Consider the following 25,810-nt stretch of genomic DNA (forward strand, 5'->3'; position numbering starts at 1 on the left):
AAAAAGATGAGCACTGCTAGAGCCCTACAAAATGACTTCTAGTAGGCCACGTGTGTGAATATCTCTGACCAAACAATCAGGAACAGACTTCATGAGGGTGGCCTGAGGGTCTGATATCCCCTAGTGGGCCCTGTGCTCACTGCCCGGAACCATGGAGCTCAATTGGCATTTGCCATAGAATACCAGAATTGGTAGGTCCACCACTGGTGCCCTATGCTTTTCACAGATGAGAGCAGCTGAGCATATGTGACAGACATGAAAGGGTCTGGAGAAGCTGTGAAGAACGTTACGGTGCCTGTAACATCATTCAGCATGACTGGTTTGGTGGTGGGTCAGTGTTGGTCTGGGGAGGCATATCCATGGAGGGACACACAGACCTCTACAGGCTAGACAACAGCACCTTGACTGCCATTGGGTTTCAGGATGAAATCCTTGGACCCACTGTCAGACCCAATGCTGGTGCAGTAGGTCCTGGGTTCCTTCTGGTGCACGACAATGCCTGGCCTCATGTAGCGAGAGTATGCAGGCAGTTCCTGGAGGATGAAGAAATTGATACCATTGACTGGCCCCCACACTTGCCTAACCAAAATCCAATAGAACACCACTGAGACATTATGTTTCAGTCCATCCGATGCTACCAGGTTGCATCTCAGACTGTCCAGGACCTCAGTGATGCCCTGGTCCGGATCTGGGAGGAGATCCCGCCCGGACACCATGCATCATCTCAGGCGCATACCCCGAAGTTGTCAGGCATTCATACAAGCACATGGGGGCCATACAAACTACCGAGTACGATTTGGAGTTGCTGCAATTAAATTTCGGAAAAATGGACTTGCCTGCCGCATCATTTTTTCACTTTGATTTTCGGGATATCTTTGACTTCAGTTCTCTGCAGGTTGATATTTTTCATTTCAATCAAACGACGTGGCATCCTTTTGTTCCTAACACATTACCCAGTTCATATCAGTATAGATATCCAGCATGATTTTATATATCTATTTTATATAAATAGTACACTCACACACATACATATATATTTATATATAAACTTCATGATATGAAGTTATTCATGGCAAGTCTCTTTCTAGATCACTACATTGTCTATTTAACAGAAGACTGTTTTTTCTTAAAGACTACATCACTATGTTGCTACTTTATTTATTATAATGAAATAATGGGTTAACCCAGATTATGTGTGCAGCATTATTTCAGATCTGTTACACAGTATATATAGCACATTCTGAAACATAATTGTATAATTGACAGAATTATATAAAATCATAAATCTTTTTGAGGTTCCTGGATGTGAAAAAGACAAATTCTTCATAATGTTTAACTGGGCCCCAGAAGGAACAGAAACATTAGTAAACTGTCATGAATAACATTATAGGATAGAAAGGTCAAAATGAACATTGTTAATGTTTTTTTTATTAAACTTTTTAAAAACAAGCTAATTACAAAACATTTACTTATAATTTTAATATAAGTGGCTCAGGTAAAATTAGTACACTTAACGGTTCAATAAGAGACGTGGCAGGTTTAAGCAATTATGCATCATGGCAAACTTCTCTCACTTGTACTCTCACTTTTTATTAACAGCAGCCCAATTTGATGATCCTATTATAACTCAGTAAGTCCTGGCCACTTCCAAGACGCACCAAGTGCAATATCCATTTATCTTAAACTGTCATGATTAATTCTATATTAAATACTTTTGGTAGCAGGTTCACACCCAGTATCATATAGTAAAAGCTATTTACTGGAATAAAAAATAAAAAAGGGGACAACAGAATTGTGTTCTCATTTTATGTCTCTGTGGATGCTTATAATATAAAACAATGTTTTTACTCACTTAAACTGAATTCGCAAAGTTGTTACTGCTTTATAGCTCCACAGCTTGATGGTAAGTAGCAAATTTTTACTTCAACATGGATGCACAGATTTTACAAATGCACTGGTAAATGTTTAAAAATAACCAACATAAATCAACATGAATATTATTCTGCAATTTCATTCAAACAAATCAACTTCCCTGGCTATACCATGGTATTGTGACCAGAGCAGAGGCTGGCCAGCTGTTAGACCACCCTCTATGCCGTACCATGGGAATGACGGAGCCTTCTGCACTCACTCCCTGTTAAATGTTCGGTATGTCAGAATTCCTGAGAGACACAAGAACTGAAGTACATTATGAAATTAAATTAAGTTTTTCTCATTCATTACATGTTTAGTTTTATGGAAATTTTGAATTATTAAAGATTTTGTCTACTGGTCTATTCCATCATAATCAAGCTATTGATATAAATAAAAGTAAATTTCCTAAAAGTGTAACACAAAAAGTTACCTTTTTGAAAAGTCCATATACTTAAGTAAAAAAAAAAAAACCACACAATGTATGAGAATATAAAAAGCTGTGGCTTAAAACAAATTTTTCTGTTTTCATAATCACATAATGGAGCTCTGTCACAGCTTTAGTCATTTCTGAGGTGCTATACATCTGCCTTCCGGGCTTTCTCTGCATTTGCAAGTATTTTTCGCTTCCATTCCTCATAGTCTGGCTTGGTGGACCCCAGCACTTCAGTTTTCTGCTGCTTTTGTTTGACTGCTATTCCTTCACCTAGAAAAGAAACATGGGCAAGCCTAAAAATGCAATCTCCCAAGTACCGATACAAAAGCAGCACCCTGATCATATCGCCCGTGTACCCTCTTCCCTTCTTTCCTTCCTTCCCAAGGTATACTTAAGACTGAATCCACAATTACAGACGTATGATTAGCATTACACGCATTCAAATAAACTATTAATGTGCCTCAATATACTATTAGAAATCAGCAATTCCTCTTTTAACAAACATGGCACTCCTGAAAGGACAGATTCATAGTTTCAGTAATATTCTTTTTAGATTACCTGAAAACAATTATCCACAGAAGAAGATAAAAAACAAAACTATGTGGACTTGAGAGATTTCCCATTCTTAGACTATAAACATTACTTTAATTGAACAAACCTTCACTGTCCAATGGACTGTCTGGAAATGTTTGTTGTCTCTTGCTTATTGTTTTTGCTGATTTTTTCTCTTCTTCAAGCTCGCCTGTTTGAAAGTTCAAATAGACAGAAAAATAAATCAAATCTGTGCTGTAGTGCAACTTACAGCAGACCCTAAAACTGTCAGGCTAGCTGCTTCCACAGTGCATAGTCATTCAAAAGATTCAGAAATAAATATAACCTTCTAGACGACAGAGCACAGGAGAGACAATTAAAACACACTTTAAAATAATAATATACTCTCTATATATACAAAATCCTAAGCGTAAAAGTGCAATGATTTTATGTGACTTTGTATGCCATGATTTTTGTCACACTTTAAATCGGGCTTATTTTAAAACCTACATACATGGTATCATTCTTTTGAGAATTTATCAAACTTTAATGTGATGTTGTTAGATTTATAGATTATTCCATTTTTAAATTATAAACTAAAATATAAAGAAAGTTGTGGTTTTTAATATCAAAAAAGTCGTGGTTATTATTTTTGATCTAGTAAACTTTCTTTCACAGGAACAAACTATTAAAAAAAATTATCTTTTCATAACACCAATGTTTATATTTAGGTGATTTAGTTAACTGAAGGTCGAAGTGCCGAAGACGCCACCCTAATAATAATAATAATAATAATATTATTATTAATTATTATTATTATTATTTAATATTGAATTATTTAATGGTCACTATTCAAGAATTACACAGTAAATGGCCACTTCTTTTAGTTGTTGTTCAATACAATAAGACCTCACACCTAATCAGATTTCTGGAATAGGAAAGCCATGCTATTAGCAGTAGCTCTTATCACCAAGTCCTTTCTATACTTTGTATTTTTAAAACAAGGGTCTCAAATTCAGTTATTGCAGGGCTGTAGATACTAAAAGATTTTGCTCATATTAGTTCTGTCTGTATCCTAATCACAACTAGTATTGCTAACTGGTCATACCCTATTGGCTTAATTTTTTGCTTTCTAAAATTCAGAATCCTTAGTTGATAATTTTATTATTAAGCATTACTTGTTATTGAACCAACTGCCAAATAACAAATAATAACAAAACTACCCTGTGACTGGTCATCATCATGAGTTTCAATTAAATATTTGGAAATAAATATGAAAGAAGGAAAAAAAAATAAGGAAGTGTAAGACTGAGAAGTACTACTGTATATACTCGCGTATAAGTCGGGTCTAGAAACCCTAAAAATTGATCATAAAATCAGACCCCAACTTATACGCCCCTTCAAAAATGCGACACATTTTTTTGTTTTACATCTTCTTATCTCCTCCAATCTTGTATCAGTTTCTCAGACACGTCGAATTTTGTTGCAGCAGCTCAGTTATCAATTTCTTTCACTATTTCAACGACGTTGAATTTGAAACCAGCTTCATATTTTCTTCTGATTGAACGCTCCATCGTAGATAAGGCATGCTCTTACGATAAAGGTGTATGAGGGTGTGAGATACACAAAATATAAATCAGTGCAAACGTCGCTTCAGAATAGTTTGGGTATTATCGAGTGGTCACGTAGGCACGGTACATAGAAAAAAAAAAGGCAGTGTGCTCAGGTGGGCGTTAGCATATCATAATCTCTTGGACCAATAGCGCGAGTTTTCCACATTCGACTTATATGACCGACATTATAAAATACTGGAAATTATACGGTAAAAATCAAGTCCCGACTTATTCGCGGGAGAACTTATCTGCGAGTATATAGAGTAATTCACTGGGGTCCACAAGACTGTTTGGTTGCATTCTTAATAAGGGAAAGCCTACAGTATTAGAAAGTGAAAGGAAGCCATAGAGTAAAAATGGACTTCTAAAAAATTAAATCCTGTAATCAGAATGGACCTCTGGGAACTTAGTTTGAGACTCTAATTCAAACCCAAGGAAATCTTCAATTAGCAAACAGCAATGTTGCTCTTCCTCCATCTGTAACCTTTCAGGTTTCTAAACAGTTGAGCTAAGCAACAAGACAAAGTAACCATCAATGGTTTAAATTTGTAGCCTGAAGCCAAAATGCTTACTAGATACAGAAATATAAAAAGAAATCTGCAATATGCCATTAAAAATAATAAAGAGGCAGACTTGAATTTACTTTAAATATGACAAGTAGCTTTTAGCAGCACTCATGAAAATAAATGAATGAGGCTTTCCTTGTATCTCCTGCTTAGTCGAGCAGAAAAACATTTAAGCTCTTTTATGCGTGCACACAAAGAAAACCGAGGATCAAAGTGTTATTTAGAAGTTATGGGCTGCAAATGAGTGCTTCAGTGTTAATGGAGAAAATATGACCCACTTTGTCCTAGCCATCCTGTTGTTCAGGAAAAAACTTACTGCATCGCTGCTGTCCAAATTTTTCCATCAGGGTGCAGAGTCGGTCAAAGATGCCTTTTTTTGCTCCAGATGCTGCTACTAATTTTGTCTTGTCAGCTTTCATTTTCATACATCTAGGGAGACAATAATCATGTAGAGCAGGAAGTTGTTTAGAAACAAAATTACCAAAAATAAATAATAAAAAACAAAGAGACGCAGCTTTTGGGTTGCTCCAGTAATGCTTTCATACTGTACACATTTTTTGCTGAGCAGATTAGTTTAGAATAAGGAGGTTACTTTATCTTTTATCAAATTACATCCACGACATGTAGAATACAATTACTGGGCAAATTCAGAAAGGTTTATAAAATATTTTTTACATGTGTCTTTGGTGTCATATAGAAAGCATGTTTAGTGAGTTGAACCGCCACAACCTAATGAATAATGTGAATAACACCATTATTGAAATACTGTATATTCTTGCAAAATTAAAAAAATAAATAAATAAATCATTGTCTAAATATCAAAGTGTACTTTAGCTAAAGTATGGTCGGTACAATATGGTGTCCTGCTGTCCTGAAGCAATCCAGAGATAAATTGTCTTGAGTTAGAAATGTAAACTGAAAACGGGAAAATATAAACAGTTCTCGGCATATCCTGAGGTGTTTGATTAGACAGCTCCAAGTATGGTGATTAGATGAGGAAAGCTTCTTGCTGGTGTCTCTCTTAAAGCTGAAGCCACATGAGAATGCAGAGAAACATCTGGCAGTTTCAAAGATGCTGCAGTATTCCAATATATTCAACATTTAATTTCTCCCATGTTCTACCTAAATGATCTGCACCGCTGTGAAAAATTATAAAACAAGTTACAGAACAAAAAGGGCGATAACATGGTAGTTAAATGGTTAACAATGCTGCCTCATGACTCTGTGCAAGAGGGCCCCATTCTAGTGCGGGCAGTATCTATGTAGAGCCTGTCCATGTGCCCTTTGCTTTTCATCCACATCCTAAAGACTGGTGTTGTTAGACCTTATGCCATATTTAAACCCACTTGCGTGGGTCCTGCGATGGACTTAGTCCCCTGATAATGCCAGGAAGCAACAAAGAAAAACTACCATCTCGAGTAATTGAAGTAGAATCAAAGCTCTGAAACGTATGTGAATGAGAGCCAGCTAATCAGGCCTGGTGGACCAAATTGTCTCCTTTAATTTGTTAAACCTCTTATGGTGATGGCATAAACTTAAAACTAGCCCTGTATGAAAATACGCCCTTTTGGAAAATAAATGGCAGCATGCATGACTAGCTAGTCAATGGGCAAAAAGCGTTGAGTGCGCACAGGTAGATGGAGACGTTCGGTCTTGGGTGGGATCATTGAAGGCCCGTTGTAAGGACTGATATTCTTCATAGTCAAGTCGCACCAACAATATGTACTCAGAAATGGTGAGTAATTTAGACAGTTTAAGAAGAGCAGGGACAGAAAATGATTAAGAGGCCACAATACAATAAAAAGGTGACCATATGAAAATTAGCCAAGTGGAAAATGTAAGTTTCATTCACACACTAGTACCATGTAAATAAATAAGTAGTGAGACAGCAAATTCCAAAACAGTTTTTGGGCTTCCAAGTTGTGGGCAGAAGTCTAAATGTCTGAGCAGTGGTTAATATGTTCAAACTCTTCAACACATTTAGGCCCCATCCACAATAGTAGATTTTCATTAAAAATGTCGACGTTAGTCTCCGTTTTCACCTTTTATTCACACTATCCTGTTATTTTTCAACCCCTGAAAATGGAGACTTTTGAAACTACTCTCATTAGTTGTAGACTTCTGAAAAGACAGCCTTAGGACTGTAATCTGGATGGGTAAAAACACAGATTGTTGAAAATGCAGACTCTAATAACGCTTTTATTTATGCTTTTTATGCAGCCCTTCACTGATTGGATTACAACATCTCATTCCCTGACTGGTCACCCTTCATGAAAGAAAAACATTCTAATATGTCGAGCGCAGAACAGATGCTTTCCATTTGCATGTATCTAAATTGCGTTTTGTACAGTTTGACTGGAGCATACGCACACAAAAGGCAAATAATTCACTGGTTGCTACATTTTAGTGATAAGTCCCCTTTCTGGCGGCGTTGTCATCCCTTCCATGATTTTTTTGCCGACGTGTGCGTTTTTGGTCGTTTTTAGTGTGGCTGGAGATATTTTCATAAACAATGGTAAAACACTAAAGTGGGCGGAGATTGATTTTGTTTAAAAGTGCCATTTGACACAAAGGGAGCGATTATGTGATCTGCCGCTTTACCCATTCACTGGTTAAGTATCTGGTCTTCCATGCAAAAGCTCGATACCATGTGAATGTGCTACTCAGAATCATTTATTTAACAGTATTTTAGCAAAAAATGTATATGTTTTGTATGTTGTGAGCAAAAGACTGGAGTGCCTGGCATGTGAATTATGCGACACAAGTTACTTAACATTTTGTCATGTTTTTATATTGTTTGATGTTATCCAGCATTAGTCTCTATAGACACCTGCTCAATCTTAAACTCTATTCTCCATGAAAATATGAGATTACGTTTTTCTCAGCCATCACTTCAAACTATGTGGGGTAAGTAACATTAAAAACAATAAATCATTTTTGGTTGGAGTATTTCTTTAATTTTTGTGGCCACCCTTTAGTAAGGCTTCACTGCACCACTTTGATAAAAGAGCTGTATCATCCTGAACAGAAATGACATTATCATGCAAACATCTCAAAACGTCACTATGTGCACTGAGCTGCAGAAAGGTTTTTTTCCTTGCATCAGATTTTTCTTTTAACAACAGGTTATGTTCATTTTTAAAATGTGCAGTGTGCTCTCTGCATACGCGACACACATTTCTATGTCCGTTAGGCTTTTTTAGGAGACTCTGACTGTAGACCAGTGTTCCCCAAACTCGGTCCTGAGGACCCACTGTGGCTGCAGGTTTTTATTCCAGCCAAATTCACAATTGGTGATAATATTTGATGCTCTTTTTCCCTTCTCTTATTCTGTCTTTAGAAAAGCACAGCAGTATGATTTCTATATTTTGCTTTAAACGCTTACCTCTCTTTTGTTGTTGTTCTATTGTTTTTTTTTGTGCAGTTTGCACTCTTTATTGTTTCCTAATGATAACTGAAGTGACAGTCAGGTAAACAACACTGAATGATGAAAGGCTGCAATAACTTTAGCGTCAGACCCAGTATTTAGTAGATAATAAATTAAACAATCAGAATACCTGGGAAAGCTGAGTAAAAATTGTTAAAAACTTAAAAAAAAAAAAACTATCCTCTTAGAAGTACTTAATATATTTTAATAAAAATTTACAAAAGCTAACAACTCATTTAATTGGGTTAGGAGTCTAAATAAAATCATAAATTGGTTGGAACAAAAACCTGCAGCCACAGTGGGTCCCCAGGACTGAGTTTGGGAAGCACCGCTGTAGACGGTTCCATCGAAGCTTGCAGTCTGCAGGACCAGGTTAACGAGAGCGCCTCCGATCTTTGCAGTTCATAATCATCACCACTTCTTTGAGCTCCGTCTTCATGAGACATTGGATTGGTTTAGAAATGTGACACTCGGTGAGCCGTCTAACTGTTCCCAGTCAACTTTTAAGCAAAATTCAGTCACTGTTGTCTCCAGATGTATATATTATAAGTTTGGGTTCAGCGAGACAACAACCATGATAAAGTGATTTTACAACCCTGATATGAAAAGTGCACGGTCATAAATAATTATTCTTTACATTTATATAGCACTTTCTCACTACTCAAAGCACTTTACATAGTGAGTGAAGAGTCACTTTAGCCACCACTAATGTGCAGCGTTCACCTGGATGAAGTGACAGCAGCCATTTTTGCACCAGCACACTCACCACACATTAGCTGTTAGGTGGTGAAGTGGTGGGGGAGAGAGACATAGACAATAAGAGACTGGGGATGATTAGGGTCCAGAATGACCAGGTCATGGAAGGCAATTTAGCGTTGACATTGGGAAACACCCTGCTCTTTATGAAAGATGCCCTGGGATCTTTTATGAACACAGAGAGTCAGGACCTCAATTTTATGTCTCATTCAAAGCACTGTGCCATTTTTACAACACAGTGTCCCTGTCACCGCATTGGGACATTGGGATCCACATTCACACGATAAGAGCCCCCTGCTGGCCTCATCAACACCACTTCCAGCAGCGACTTTCTAGCAAGTTTTTCCTAGATGATCTCTAATCCAAGTACTGGCTGGGCCCAAATATGCTTTGACACTGAAACTCTAAACTAATGTATATACTCACGTATGAGCTGGGTCTTGAAACCCAAAAAATCGATCATAAAATCAGACCCCGATTTATACAGCCATTGAAAAATACAACACTTAAATTTTTTTTTTTTTTTACATTTTCTTGCCTCCTCCAATCTCGCACCGGTTTCTCATTCGCATCAAATTTTTTTGCAGCAGTGCAGTTACCAATTTCTTTAGCTACTTCAACAACGTTTCATTTAAAATCAGCTTCATATTTTCTTCTAATCAAACGCTCCAACGTAGATAAGGGATGCTCTTACGATAAAGGTGTATGAGGGTCTGAGATACAAAAAACACAAAACAGTGCAAACGTTGCTTCAGAATAGTTCAGGTATTACCGTGTGGTCACGTAGGCACAATAGAGAGGGGGGGGAGGGGCTTGGAGCACACGCTGATACAGCGCAAAGCCACACCCACATAGAAATAAAAGGCCGTGTGCTCTGTGGTTACTCTCTCAGGTGGGCATTAGCATATCATAATCTCTTGGACCAATAGCATGAGTTTTCCACATTCGACTTATTACGACCGACATTATAAAATACCAGAAATTATACAGTACAATCAAGCCCCGACTTATCCACGGGAGAACTTATCCGCGATTGTATATAGTATACATTTCTCTCAATTAAATACAAGAACATTTTAGGCTTTCTAAATTTTATTTTATATCAAACTACATTTCTGTTCATACACTTAAAAAGTATGCATTAGAAAAACATTTAGTGTACATAAAAATAAAAAGACACTTGTGCAAAGATCTATTTGTAATACCTTGTTAAAACCTCCAAATAAATAATGATAAGGAAATGTCATCTTTAGTTTTACTTAATAAGAGTTCAGAACTTAAACATTTAGGACCAATGTTTTGGTACTTCAAAACATTTTAATTCCTGGGGGTGTTATGCCAAGAAAAATGGTTGAGAACCCCCCCATAACAAACAACTGGGTGTTGTCCCTGACCTAAAACCATCTGACTAGATAAATACAAGACAATGCATGATCAGATAAACACGAAGCAAACAGTATATCTTCTTATCAATCAGAAGACAACCCAACTCCTCTATTTACCTTCAACTCACAAATGTTGAATGGACTCAAATGATGCCTCTGCCATATCAGTTGAAACAGTCACTGAATCAGCAGTTGTATGCCAAGAGGAGTGCCAGCCTGTAGATAAACAATGACTGGAAAAAAATATGTCTCACCCTTGAAAAAACATATCCTGTGTTAACCCCCCAAACCTCCCCCCTGTGCCTTCTGCTCTAACTACTCTAATTTTGTCTTTGTTTGTTTTAATAACAAATGAGAGGCTATGCCTGGTCAACATAGAAGTGAAATTGGTCAAGATCATCATTGGTGGTTCAGTGAGCATGCTGGCCGTTGAGTTGCATGGGCAGAACGTGGGTTAAGCGTGGTTTTCTTAGAAGAACACAGCTTCCATTTCATGCAAGCACAAGGTCGAGACAGGCTGGATGATGTCCCTAACACAGGTAAGCACCGGTCAATGTCCCCCACCCAAATGAGCGCTGTAGCAGGTAACACCCTGCACCTGTGTCAACTTTGGAGACACTAAACTCAGACTGGAACCCATCCGTGTCCTCATTTACGACTAAAGGGAGTGAAGTTGACCTCATCTGGATGTCAGGCCTGGATGCAGGGCAACTTCTCCATGACAAATTACTTTTACTTGATTTATTGGGTTAAGACATACAGAAAAGATTTCCATGGTAACATAACACATCCTGAACAGTTATGATGGGAGGTGGGTCCAGAGAAAGTATATGCAGGACTCGTCGTAAAGTAGCCACAAATTATGGACATCCAACTTACGAATGAGGCTGCAGCTGCGATGCATGCACCTCAGTAACTTCATCTTTGGCCAGGAGACGAAGTGCTGGAGCAGGGCGATTTCGCTGCTCGCGCAGTGTAGTGTAGTGTCCCTCGGGCGACTCCCAGCAGCAAGCTGTGACCCATGGTCCATAGTCATCAGGGCCACAGTTATTGCTCGTGTGCAGGACGGAGGCTTGATGGGGCAGTTCACTGCCTGCCCACCACACAGAGCTGCCCTGTTCGTTCTCGGTGGGTGGCTGGTGATGCTGCAAGCGGTGACCTGGTTGTGGCTGAACAGAGGCCATTGAGGGTGAATGGGGCGACGGGGGACAGCATTGTAGTGTGCCTCGGGTGGCTGCCTGTTGAATGGGGGTGGTGTTAGGCGTTTCACTACCTGCCTCTGGTCCACACCGTGTTTGTTCTCGGTGGGTGGACGTTGCAGGCAGCATACTGTTGTGGAAGTGACTATGTGGAGGGCGAATGGTGAATGTCATGTCTCTGCCCCCATTCATTCTCAATAGCAAGCCTGCTTGTACCGTTACGCACATAGCAGGAAATTGTCTCTTGTCAGTACATCAGACGTGTTGACGACAGGTGCCTTCCTGCTGTGATAGCGTGTACAGCGAACAGAAGAACTCATCTTAACCTTTTGTCTTCACCATCAACAATGTCTCTGAAACACAAATCTTATGCAAGTGCTGGTGATACAGTAAAGAAGAGAAAAACCATCACCATTGAAAATAAAGTAGAAATAATAAAAAGGTCAGAGAGAGGTGAAACTCCATCATTCATTTGGCAGAGTACTTGGTTACATTCGGGGTCAACAATAGCATTTATTAAATACAACTTAAATTCAACTTAAGTACAAACCTACAGTCCCTATCTCGACGTAACCCGGGGACTGCCTGTATATATAAAATCCAATGTCTGTCTGTCTGTCTGTTTTTAACGAGAGAACTACTTAACGGATTTAGATTTGTTTTTTTTTGTATAATTTGCTTGAACATTCCAGTTGCTTTTGCGACCTCTCTTATTGCGCATGCACGAGCGGTATATTTGCACGAATCCGAAAGAGACGCAGTGGGCCGAGAGAAGGGAGTGAGGCCCTTCTCACTCACACACCAGCCTTGGGGCATATCTAACATCCGCTTAGCTACCGAACGAGAGAACTACTTAAAGAATTTAGAGTGTTTTTTTTTCTTTTTTCTAGAATTTGCTTGAACACTCCGGTTAATTTTGCGACTTCTGGCATCACACTAAGAATCATAGTTCGCTTGCAGGAGAGATATGTTTGCGCTAATCCGAGACAGAGGCTGCGGGCCGAGGGGAGGGAAGGGGAAAGCATGACATCAGGAGTGGGGAGTCTGTCTACCTCTGTGTTTTGGAGTGTAATTTGCCTCTGCTTAGCTAGCAATACCTTTTTGTTTACTCACTTTTACAGTTTGTCCTGTTTCACTACTTTGCATGCAGAGCCCCTAGTCACAAAATATAACACAAAGCTAAATTCTTCATAATGAGGATGAGAGAAGTAACTGCATGGAGCACACAGTGTGTAGAGATGAGTGTAAAATGAAAGCATGTAATGCCCAATTGGAAAATTTGATTTTTTTTTTTTACATTTAGGAAAGGTAGAATAAATAAGGGCAGATGTGCCATCGGTCTGCTTTTCAATCTTCATGCTATGCAATTTGACGCCTTTTGTATGTCTTTCTCTTAGAAAGTAGTTAACTAAAATTTCACCGACGTTTAAAAATGATGTAATATGTTCATTTATCATTTATCAGCTCTTCATCTCTTAATCCTGGTTTTATATACAGTAGAGCCTTCAGTTGGTTTCCCAAATGGACTTGTTAACCTTTAGTTGACATGGAAGAGAATAAAGGAATAAAACTCTCAACAACACTACAGCGGAATGAGACAAGCTGTCCGTCTTGCAACAGCAAGGGATTAATGCCGGGATGCTGAGAGCCTGAACAACAATGGCTTATTGATCCAACTTACTTGCATGCCGTGAAGAGTGCCGCCGTGGTAAAGAGAGGCCTCGACAGGTCAAGATCGTTCTGTTGTGCTTCACTCAGACTTGATTCATACCTGTAAAAGAGCAGAAATGAAAAGGAAATTCTTTCCAGTTCAATTTAAACAAGCTTATGGTAAGCGGCCTCTGGTTGGGCACAAGCGGCAGAAGACCTTGTCCTGTTAGCAGGACATCAAATCAGCTACAAGTGTTCCCAAGCAGACTCCAGGAAAATGGCAAAAAAATACACAACCATGCATTAACATTAATTAAAATGAAGATCATGCTTATTCATTTACAGTCCAACAATCATATTCAGATTGGGGAACTAAGTCTCAAAACCAGGGCAGCCAAATGTCCACCGATGGTGGTGTCGAGAAAGACGTGAACTGTCGGTTGAATTGGCAGTATTTCAGGGTATCATTTGGTGCTCAGAGAACATCACAACTAAAATAAAACTACACCTATATAGTATAGTGGTCCTGCAGCCCTCAACCTACACCACTGAAATGTGGAAAACTGCAATGAGAATAGCCCATAAACTAAATGTATTTCATCAAAGATGTCTTCCAAAAAAAAAAAATGGTGGTGTTAGTTATAAACAACACATAAAGAATAATGAAATCCTGAGGCATAGTGGAGTCCAGAAGTTACACGACATAATTATACAGCACAGGGTCTGTCTGGCCAGGATAATCCTACGCACGCTGGTTCACAGACGGACCAAAATACCGCCATGCAGTGAGTACCTGTCTTGGGGACATCCTAGAAGGACACGGCCCAGATCATTCAAGGAGGACCTAAAAACGATAAAAGTCAACAGGGACAAGTTGGAGGATGTTGTAGCCGAATGGGGATGTTGGAGGGCACTGGCTGGCCAATTTACATTCTTGCACGGGAGGACCCAAGTCTAAGTTGGGCACATAAAGTTAAAACCCCAAATGTTAGTTTACCAAACTGCATACAGCGAGGAGACTATTGGGCACACTGCTTTCATAAACAGCAATGTCAAGGTTTATTTAACTTAATCCTTTTAACATTTTCGTTAAATGTTCTCTTAAGCCCAACTATCTCAAGAAAAGCCCTCACTAAATTCATGGAGTAAAACACTCAATCCTTGCGTTACATGCCAACTGTGGCCACTCCGGATACACAAAAACAATAACAAAAACATACAAAGCAGCTTTTGAGTGAGTTGAAGAATGTTACCGTTGTAATAAACATTTCATTTCTTCTTCTCAACTGCTTTTTCTGGTGAGGGTCACAGTGGTAGCAGGTCAGCCCAGACTTCCTTGTCCCCACCTAAAGATTCCAGAAATTTCCAGAGGAATTCCCAGGCATTTAAGAGTTATAATCCCTGTAGCGTGTCTTGGGTCTGCCGCAGGGTCTTCACCCAGTGGAATGTGCCTGCAGTAGCTCTAAAAGAAGCTGCCTATTCATCATTACAAACACGCTCAAACCACGTCAAATGGCTCTTCACGATCCAGAAGAGCACCATTTCTACTCGGAGGCTCACTCAAATCACTGATCTTCTCACCCTATCACAGAAATATGAGGAAGCCTGCTGCCTGTACTTGTGATCTCATCCTTTCTGTTATTACGCACATGACCACCGGCGAAGACAGAGATGTAGCCCAATCGGTAAGCTGAGATTTTCATCTTTAGACTCCATTCCCACTTCACCACCGCGAAATGCTAGAGCGCACACAGAAAAGCTGCCGCTGCTCCAACCCTGCCTGTCGTGCTGACACTGCCTTCTTCAATCATTCAGAACAAGATCTCGAGATTCTCCCCCACTTAAAATGAAGAGGGCAATCTACTCTCTTCTGAGAGAGAACCAAGACTTAATAAAAACTCCAGAAAAAATAAATATTAAAAAAAAAAGACACAAAGCAAAATCTGACAGAAGTGACGGCACCAGTTACTTTAGCTGCCATATTGGCCATCCAGAGAACAGGTTAACAGGGAACGCTTCAAAAAAGTGACATCTGAAAAGACAGTCACTTCCACTTCATTACTAAAATAGAAAAGAATAGACAAATTCATCACACCATAGACCAATGCCCAGTCTGTCTGAACGTGTTTGTAATATTTCTGCTGTCATCAACATAGAGAATTGGCCCCCACATTACCTGAAGCACTGCTGCATATGGAAAGCAAGATTGGGCAGGCCTAACAGGCTCAGACTGAAGCTCGGCACTATTACAGAGGTGACATTCCCACGCTGTGGTTACAAGTGTGCAAATGACCCAGATGGGAGGGAGGATCTGTGCCTCGCTGCATGATGAGAGACTGGCAAAGCAGGAGAAGGCCCGGTGCAGAGACATGGAAGAAAAAGTTGTGTTGAATTCCGCCTCTGCGGTTAAACCCGACCGGCACATAGACCCCCTCCTTTCTTTTTGTAGATGTTCCCTGGGTAGTCCAGTATTCCCTTCAGCATTTTACAATTTTACATCGGGTTAACTGGTGACCCTAAAGGGCCCTACATATGAGTGACGAAGGGCGAGTGCACACAAGTGTGTCCTGGACTGACGCCCAATCCAGAGATTATTCCTGCTTTTTGGATGTTGTTAAAAATGAGAAGTATGAATTGTTTAATCATCTTTGTCAATCTTTTCTGTTTGCCCGTGGTTTTTTTTACTTATCTGTAGTTCTGAAGAAGGGACACTCAGTCCCATCACGATCATAGTGGTTCTCGTCTTCACAAGATCTGTAAGTTCAAGCCTTCCGAGGCCTCTCTGGGCTGTGAGACGAGTGGTTAGCTCAAGATATTCAGCTGCTGTCTCCCCAGAGACCTGGAATGGCTGTCTGCAAACTTAAAAGACTTTCAGAAATGGTTGTCTACTTGTTTATACAACTGTTACTATAATTGTTGTTCTGCGCATTCTCTTTGAATTTTTATTATTCGCACATCTGCTCTCTTTTCCATGATATTTTGGCCAACGCTGCCTGTATAGTCAGCTGCTCCATGTGACCCTGTACTGAACAAATAGTTCAGAAAAGAGACGGAAGGATGGGTGGCTTGCTCAGTTATGCAATATGTTTCATTTAATATAATGCTATTTTTTTTTAAATGTTTACTACAATGCATCCATGGACCTGTAATGGTCAGGGCTAACCCTCCATGCTGCAGCAGGTAAGGTCACCCTTCCCTTAGAGGCTTTAATTGTACAGAATTTTGCTGTGATGCGTGTTCTGCATTTTGACAGGATAACTCCATAACAGCACACACAGGAATACAAAATGGATTCACAGTGAAATTTGAACCCAATCTTCACCAATTGTTCTACAGATTAAACATTTTGGTGGACAATGAATGTCACGATCAATCAAAACTGTAGCTCAGATCAGGCTGACAATACCTCTGGAGGAATGGTGGAAGCGGACAAGTCGAAATATTCAAAGCTGGTGGCTGAGTGCAGGCAAGGGAAGATGGAGTTGGGAGGTACTTTGCCAAAGTTTTGTGAGATCGTCTACCCAACGTCCAAGAGGCATTAGAGCAACAGGACTGAAGCTGAAAGAGTTAGCGAGAAGGCAGTAAAGGCAACTCTCTGGCTGTCACTAAGGAGAAGAGCAAACAACTGAGGAACACATGGCTTGTTAGAATAGTGGTAGGACTTCAGAAGTAGAGCTAAAGACTCTTGTGCAGTGGACACAGAATCGGAATAACACCTGGAAGAAATGGACTTCAAGGCCAGATGTAGGAGAGACACCTCTGCCACTGACCCACCCCCACAATATATAGTATTCCAGGATTTAAGGCATAAAACAGCAATAAGGAGCGGCTCCCAACTGACAGCTCCGCAGTTGACCAGAAGAAAATGCTGGAGATCCAACAGGCAACAAGGTCCAGTAGGAAATATATCTACTTGTGCACCAAACGGTCTCTGTTGAGCAGCATATGCAAGATATACTCCCCTTCTGGAAAGATTACCTGGCCAAACTGAACCCTTGTGAGCCAGCTTTACAGGTAAGATACAATTAATGATGTCAGCTGCCAAGATTGAAAGGTAAGGTTATTCAAGATGTCTGGTAACGCACATGTGATAGAGCAAAGACTGTCCTCCCTTTCAACTCGGATATGGTGGTAGCGCAGTGCTTAGCATTACTACTCACTACTCCATGGCCCCATGTTACAAACGTGGCTTAGGTGGTCTTTATGGAGTTTACACATCCCAACGACGGGCACATTAGGGTTATAGGGGACTCTGAGCATCCCCAAGGGTGTCCTAAAGGTGCACTGGCATGCCATTCACTCTTGATTCCTGCTCTGAGCGAGACAGTTCCCTGCGGACATTCAGCAATTTTGGAAATAGATGGATTAAATTGTAGAAAAATAATTGAGCAGTTAGCGGCCTTTTGTCTCTGCTCACCATATGCACATGTGAATCTGTAATATTTACAGATTTCAATAGTAAACTGGGCAAGGGCAAGCCATTTTGAACGGTGAAACTATAACCCAAGTAAATATCAGAATCGGCTTCAATGGGGCACTTCCAAAACGAAAAAAAATAAAATCATCTGACACGATCATCTTGTCTTATTGGTTAGAATCGGGGACTGCCCTCATAAAATATGGGACTTTCTAGAGTTACTCTTTGTGACGCTTCTCCTTCCCACTTACTTCTGTCCATGGGGATTTCCAGTTAGAATTCTGGGAGAAATGACAAGTTGCTGCTGACATGGTGCTTGATCTGCTCAGAACGTAAGTAAGTATTACCCGATTGTTTTCATGTAAATAAATCACATTACGCGGCTATGGCATCACTTCAGATGCCATGGAACCACCAAATACAATTTTCTATACTGTAGTTAAATAAGGCGAGAAGTCAGCATTGCTTCACAAATCTGTAAATTATAGTAACAAAATGATCTTGGAATCGTCCTTCAAGGATGAGGTCTCAAATTCAGTTTGGCCACAGCTTTTCATGCCAGCCACTTTGCTGCTAGGGCAGCCTACTGTATTGTGTACAGCAAAGCCATAAAATTAAATACAGTAACACATACAGTTTAAAACAGCAGGAACTCACTTGCAACTATAAAACTACTGCAGTGAAAACCTAAAAGGTATCGGTCATCCAAACAATTGACCTCGAGACCCCCTGATCCAAACTTTTTTCTCAGTACTTCTTGTTAAGCATCATGTAGTTAAGGAAGAAATTATGCAATTTAGGTTTTCGAGTCTCAGTGAGTCAATTAACATCACACCAATAACACCTGTTCAGTAACTGGTTACTAAGTAAGAAAGTGGCTGCAGTGAAAAGTCAAAGCCATGGTGGTCCTACAAGAACAGGGTCCGAGATCTCTGTACTAGGCACTACCACCAGTGAGAACGTGTGCATGAAATTATCCATGGCACGTAAAAGCAGCATAAACTTGTCTAGTTTCAAAAAGATGAATAAATTGCTTCCTTCTTGTGTTATGTTTCAACCATCTCACCAAAATCATGGATTGATCAAGAGCGACTAACGATCAGCACATCACTGCAGAGCCACAGCGGCCAATCCAGTGCGTCATACGACGCCTCTTTCTGCACCCATCCAGGAAAAAGCAGGTATAACCCTTAACTTGTATATTTTATACACCAATCTCAGCTATTTTTGTCCAACGTCCTGGGCGGAGTGGTGGCTCAGAGGCTAGGGGTCTGCACTGGCAGTTGGAAGCAAACACCAAAAGTGGGGTTGAGTCCTTGAGCAAGGCCCCTAACCTGCAATTGCTCTGTCCTGGGTATGACGTTAATCTGCATCCAGCCCTGCAAGGCGGCCCTCAAACCTGCAGGGGAAAACCGGGGGGTTGGTGGCAGAATTGTCACTCCAGCCACCAGAAAAAAACTCTCACACTGGTTCCATTCCATCAACCGTAGTGTGGTGCTGAGGTGTCACCCGTTGCAAGGCTGAACTCGGGTCCTAATCTGGATCCTGAGTTGGTTTGTCGTGTGGTGGGTACAGCAATGTGTTGAATCAGCGTGTCCTCCTAACCTTTCTCTCCTCTTTTACTTAAACCTACCGGCAGCATCCACCATCATCCTCAGCGTGATTCACTAGAAGTACAGTGTTGCAATGGTTTCCCTCCAGTGTGCCCCCAGCCAGTTTTATGAGTAGATGCACAATCGCAAGTTCCATATGGTGCCGGTAGAAATTCTACCTGGAAATCCCCATGGACAGAAGGAAGTGGGACAGAGAAATGTGTCTTTGTGACTTGTGGCAAGGATGAGATGGTCTTCTTGCGATGACTTTGTTTGGAAAGAACATTCAACAACTGAAGTGAAATGTGATAACCGTGCAAATCCTGAATGAGCACTGGAGAAGTGGAACAGGTTTATTTTCAGGTAGTCCTAGACTGTGTCATACTATTCAGTAATATGATATTAAATTACATTTGAAACATGTACAATTTAAAAGTATTGCAATATTTTATATTAGAACCTCACAGCGTGCATATAAATGGCTGTTTTAACATTGGTGTATAAAGTACACCATGTGAGTACTTATGAGATGAGAAATGGTGCGAGGAGTTAAGGGTTAAGCTCTCACTCTACATCGTCCTGTTCTCACAATATGAGGTGTGATCAAAAAGTACGGTGATTGTTGATGCAGAGCACCGTCCAAATGCAACGCCAAACAATTCATTGAAGGTTCTGACATGTCCATCCTAGAGCCTGGTTTGTGACAAGTTTCAACTTCTTTGATGCTGTCAGTCATTTGTGAGTCACTGTTGAGTTAAAGTGTGTTTATCAAGTTTGTCGTTAATAATGGATATCAAGCAATGCATTAACATGAAATTTTGTTTCAAATTGCAAAAATCTCAGGAAACCCATCAGATGTTAAAATCGGTTCATGGTGACACTGAACCGACAATGAAAACTGTTTACAAGGGGTCTGATCGATTTCGTAATGGATCGGACTCGGTTGAAGACGAGAAACAATCAGAATGTCCTTCAACATCAATAACCGAGGAAAATGTTGAAACGTTTCATTCTTCCTCATGACAACGCTCCTTATCACACATCCCTTCTAGCATGACAATTTCTGTCGAATAAAAACATTACTCTCGAGTCCTCATTCTGCCTTATATCTGCCACCGTGTGACTTCTGGCTGTTCCCTAAATTGAAAATGACCACGAAAGGCAAACGATTTCAATCCACTGAGGACATCCAGGCAGCCACAACAGCCCAACTAAAGACACTCTCGAAAGAAAACTTCCAGAACTGCTTCGCAAAGTGGCAGGAGTGTTGGGATAAGTGCACTTGAAGTGGAGGAGAGTAATTGTAAATCTTTTACTGCAATTAACGTTTCTTTTTTAAAACATTTACCATATTTTTTGATCTCACCTCCCTTCCTACTACATGTTACTCTGTTTTTCATTTTTACCAAATGGACAGTCATCTACTCCATTACCTGTACAATTCCCCAATTCAAAAAAAGGCCAGAAGTGTTCGACACAGAATCAATCCGGCTGGATTTCACCCCCATAAAAAAAAAAATCATATGCGTCACCTGTTGTTACATTTCTACCTTGTGGTTTTTAAACCCAAGTACTTCTGCTATTTCAATCACAACCTGATCCCAAAAAAGGCTTCTAACATTTCCATTCATCCATCCATCCTCTTCCACTTATCTGAGGTCGGGTCGCGGGGGCAGCAGCTTGAGCAGAGATGCCCAGACTTCCCTCTCCCTGGCCACTTCTTCCAGCTCTTCTGGGAGAATCCTGAGGTTTTCCCAGGCCAGCCGGGAGACATAGTCCCTCCAGCGTGTCCTGGGTCTTCCCCGGGACCTCCTCCCGGTTGGACGTGCCCAGAACACCTCACCAGGGAGGCGTCCAGGAGGCATCCTGATCAGATGCCCGAGCCACCCTCATCTGACTCCTCTTGATGTCCTCCTCCTCTCCTCTTGAGGTCTCTTGATGTGGAGGAGCAGCGGCTCTACTCTGAGCCTCTCCCGGATGACCGAGCTTCTCACCCTAAGGGAAAGCCCAGACACCCTGCAGAGGAAACTCATTTCAGCCGCTTGTATTCGCGATCTCGTTCTTTTGGTCACTACCCATAGCTCATGACCATAGGTGAGGGTAGGAACGTAGATGGACTGGTAAATTGAGAGCTTTGCCTTACGGCTCAGCTCCTTTTTCACCACGACAGACCAATGCAGAGCCCGCATCACTGTGGATGCCGCCTGTCGATCTTACGCTCCATTCTCCCCTCACTCGTGAACAATACCCCGAGATACTTGAACTCCTCCACTTGGGGCAGGATCTCGCTCCCAACCCTGAGAGAGCACTCCACCCTTTTTCGCCTGAGGACCATGGTCTCGGATTTGGAGGTGCCGATTCCCATTCCAGCCACTTCACACTCAGCTGCGAACCGATTCAGAGAGAGCTGAAGATCACGGCCTGATCAAGCAAACAGGACAACATCATCTGCAAAAAGCAGTGACCCAATCCTGAGTCCACAAAACTGGACCCCTTCAACACCCTAGCTGTGCCTAGAAATTCTGTCCATAAAAGTTATAAACAGAATCGGTGACAAAACCCTGGCAGAGTCCAACTCTCACTGGAAACGGGTTTGACTTACTGCCGGCAATGCGGACCAGGCTCTGACACCGGTTATACAGGGACCGAACAGCGCTTATTGGGGTTCTGGTACCCCATACTCCCGAAGCACCCAACCAGTCTACATGTGTTTTGTGGACTTGGAAAAGGCGTTTGACCGTGTCCCTCAGGAAATCCTTCTAACATTTTACAATGCTAATATCTCTCACAAGTTTTATTCAAAGGAAACGATTCATTTTCAAGATCATCCTGACACATACAGTGTGCAAGTTGTGACCAGGAATACCTAAAACCTGTGGAAAGTCTGACCCCCGTCACAATACATCACCTCTATCAATGCCTGATGCATATGGAGGACAGGAAAACTGAAATTCATCTCCAGTGACTCTGTCAGAAAATACCAGGAGTGTATGTGTGGTTTCTCACCTCTGGAGGATCTCCACAGCCGTATTTATTGCCTCCATACAGCCATGCTGAACTGCCAGGTCTCGGATTCCAGTCTGGGAATTCAAACCCAGCATCATCTCCAGGGACCTTAGGCGATTCTGGTATATCTTTTTATTTAATCCAGACAGTTTGACCACATAATCCTAGACAGAGAAAGAAACAAAGACCACATCCATTACACTTTCAGAAATAAACACGTGTTTACGCAAGAGAGAACTTATTCATGACATAAACAGGCCCTTGTAACAATCCAACCTTCACTATAATGACTTAACATCAGCTTTTCCAGCTTTGGGAAAACGAGGTGTGGATGACCCAGGAAGTCACTACAATACAGGAAGACCCCCGGGCTTGTGGTGTAAAATGGGAAGATGCACTACAGCTGGCCGCTAGGAGGATCCAATGGCTGTCAAATGCTGCACAATACCCCTTTAGGGCCTGAAGGAATTAAAACTTAAACTAAATTCAGGAAAACCTTAACCAAAAAAACAAATCTGGCATTTCTTCATAATCAATTCAAGCATTTTAAAAATTGCAATGGCCCACCACAGACATTAGAAGGTTTTCTCATGGAAAGCTGATATGACTGCAGTTCCTTTTAATTTAAAAGGATGTCTGACTGCTGGCAAGTCTATGCTGGGTGTAAATGCATTTTTTACTTATGTTCCTGCAGGTTTTGGAAGTATTAAAAAACACAAAGACAGACTTACAGCATTGAATGTGCTGCTGATATAAACTCTAAAGCCACTGCTCTTGTACTCTGATCATCTCTCTCCCTTTTCAGAAACTTTTGGAAAGTCAGGGCTGATAAACATGCACTTTATGGCTAATACATATTTTAATTCCTTACAACGTTTCAGCATATCAATAGCATACAATCAGATGTTCTCAGTCTTGACCTGGCAGTCCACCTATATAGATCTTCATTGTGATGCACTCAATGAAAGCCTTTTTAGCTGATGCATCGTTTGTGTGACCGGACTTATTCTTTTAAGAGATGATCGAGTCAACAAAAGCGGCTGGCAGCAGACTGGGCAGGGTGGAGATCAATGAAAAGCACTTCAGGCACTGTACCCTGAGCGTTTCTGGCAGTACTCTTACTTCTCAGGCACATTGTGCCTGCAAGTGGGATGGGAAATTCACTTTGTTCAACCGGTACTTACACTTAAAACTTATCCAAATGTGCCAGGCAATTAATGCAATAACAAATATAAACACTCAGATTGTAACAGTCCCTTACAAGGAATGTTTCAGATGACAAAATCATTTCTTTAAGAATAGTTCACATACTGTATGGTGGGACAGGATCATTCAGCACATGGATGAAGAAAAAAAAAAAAAGTGAAGCCTGTCCGGGTAGCTTTAGGCAGAAGGCAGGAATCGATGCTGCAAAGGGTGCCAATCCAGTTCACAGTCATTCATAATGACCAGTCCTAACTACTCATAGTACTTATCTGTCTTCGGAGATATTTTTGCTAAAAGCATGTTTTTTTGAAATGTGGCTACTCCATAGTGGTGTAGTCCAAAGCAATGTTCCAGTTATGAGAAATCTGCTGTTGCACTGACCGAGAGAGGCAAGCAGGCAGGCGAGCAGTTCAAAAGCATCAAGTTTGCGAAAGCACCTCTGCGAAAAGGCAGGCATAGTGGTTAAGGCTTAGGACTTCAAACCCTGAGGTTGCAGGAGCAAGTCACTTGAACTTGTTCCAACTGGAAAAACGAATGAAATATAACCAAATGTATCATAAATGTTTCAAGTTGCCTTGGATAAAGGCATCAGCCAAATAGGTAAATGTAAAACTTTCACACTGCATTGGTATAATGGGGCCAGCGGGGAAGGCGTGAAGAGTCAAGCGGAGGAGGGAATGCATATTCTGGGCAGCCGAGTCAATCGAAGTTTGGGATTCCGTTCGAATCTTAAATATTGAGCACCTAAGGAAGCCGACAGTTACATACGTGCAGTGTCTTTGTTCAGAAATGCTCGGTAACCGATTCCGGATAATAGGAGCAACCGAACACGTCCATTCAGTAACACGACTTCAGAGTCGGATGCCTTATGTATACGCCGGCCGGTCTCCTTACTTTGTCCACCGGTTGCTTCATTCGCAGCGCCGCCAGTTCCAGGCACATCACCGCGTCACTCGTTGCTGTTGTGTGGGTAGACAGCGCCATACACCTGACCTGCGAAAGCCGATGATATTCTTCTGCTTTTCTGAAGAGACAGAAAAAAACAACTAAAATCAGCGACACGTGACACGAGAGAACGCACTCCGTGATCTCAAATATGCAGCTCAGCTTCTGGGAGCTCCAAACCGCTAGGTTAGTTGCACCTCCAATTTTTTAACCTAATTTCATAATAGGCCTTTACTCACGATTTCCATCTTACCCCGAAAATTGCAGACGAGACCCCAAATCAAGCTATAGAAATCCTGCTTACGTGATAACATTCGCAGAACTAATTCCCATTTTAGATGCCAGAAGTTTTATCAGTTCTTGTTCCATGCCCTAGAAGTCTTGGATCAAACACGTAGAACAATCAAAGTTTCTTAAACAATCGCCGAGCGATCACAGGAATTTCGCGGTTACTTCACGTCAATCTCCGCCTCTCTCTTTGGTAGAGAATTCATTGGACAGTGGAACAAGCTTCTGTGATGCTTATTGGATCTTCATTCGGGAAGCCCGCCTTTACCGGGGTAAATTTAACGAAACGTTTGCAAGTTTTAATTACGTCACGATAATCCGCCAATGAAGGGTAGCTTTTACGTATCTTTGTAGCCCGGACACTCCATTCTGGAGCTCCAAATAGGCGGAGTTCATTCCAATGTGCTCCAATAAGAGTGTTGCGGGAAGACTTTCAGAGCTTCGCCCAGTTACACCATGGTTAAAGACTAGAGTTGTTGGGTGGGTATATCTGACTCAAAGAATGACGACTGTCCATTAACTCAACTCCACGTACTTGGAGCTCCAATGTGGAGGCTTCGGGCAGTAGAAATAGCGGGTTTGCTCTTGCAGCAAATTGCTCGCTTTACAATTTGAGTCACGGCTAAACATGCATTGCTTTCGCAGGCAGTAACAAATAATATGATACATATGTGACATAGCTACATATTAGTAGATTGGCCATAGTAAATCTTTAATAATTACAGTAAAAGAAGCGTTAGGTGCAGTGATGTGCCAATGATTGGATGAGCTGAGCATCAGTGAAGATTTTTCTGTGTTCCTTAGGATATTACCAATCGTTGGAGCTGATCTGCGTGGGGTTCGGGGTTGCTAAACTGATTGTAAATTATTCTCACAATGGTA

The 25,810-nt window shown here is 41.1% G+C and overlaps 1 protein-coding gene across 2 annotated transcripts; it reads right to left on the reverse strand.

The window, feature by feature from the left end:
• Positions 1 to 2,371: 2,371 nt before the first annotated feature.
• Positions 2,372 to 25,134, reverse strand: orc6 (origin recognition complex, subunit 6). Of its 2 annotated transcripts, none has more exons than XM_039763138.1 (7): positions 24,945 to 25,134; positions 24,590 to 24,719; positions 22,490 to 22,653; positions 13,506 to 13,595; positions 5,374 to 5,486; positions 3,006 to 3,089; positions 2,372 to 2,617 (listed from the first exon to the last, which is right to left on the reverse strand). In XM_039763138.1, exons 1-7 carry the CDS (start codon positions 25,007 to 25,009, stop codon positions 2,490 to 2,492), a joined length of 774 nt encoding a protein of 257 aa, XP_039619072.1. In that variant the 5' UTR covers positions 25,010 to 25,134; the 3' UTR covers positions 2,372 to 2,489. The 2 variants fall into 2 exon arrangements, with proteins under 2 accessions (XP_039619072.1, XP_039619073.1); XM_039763139.1 differs by having other exon boundaries at positions 24,894 to 24,985.
• Positions 25,135 to 25,810: the final 676 nt, after the last annotated feature.

The sequence above is a fragment of the Polypterus senegalus genome, chromosome 9, assembly GCF_016835505.1.
Source record: "Polypterus senegalus isolate Bchr_013 chromosome 9, ASM1683550v1, whole genome shotgun sequence".
Classification (NCBI taxonomy): Eukaryota; Metazoa; Chordata; class Cladistia; order Polypteriformes; family Polypteridae; genus Polypterus; species Polypterus senegalus.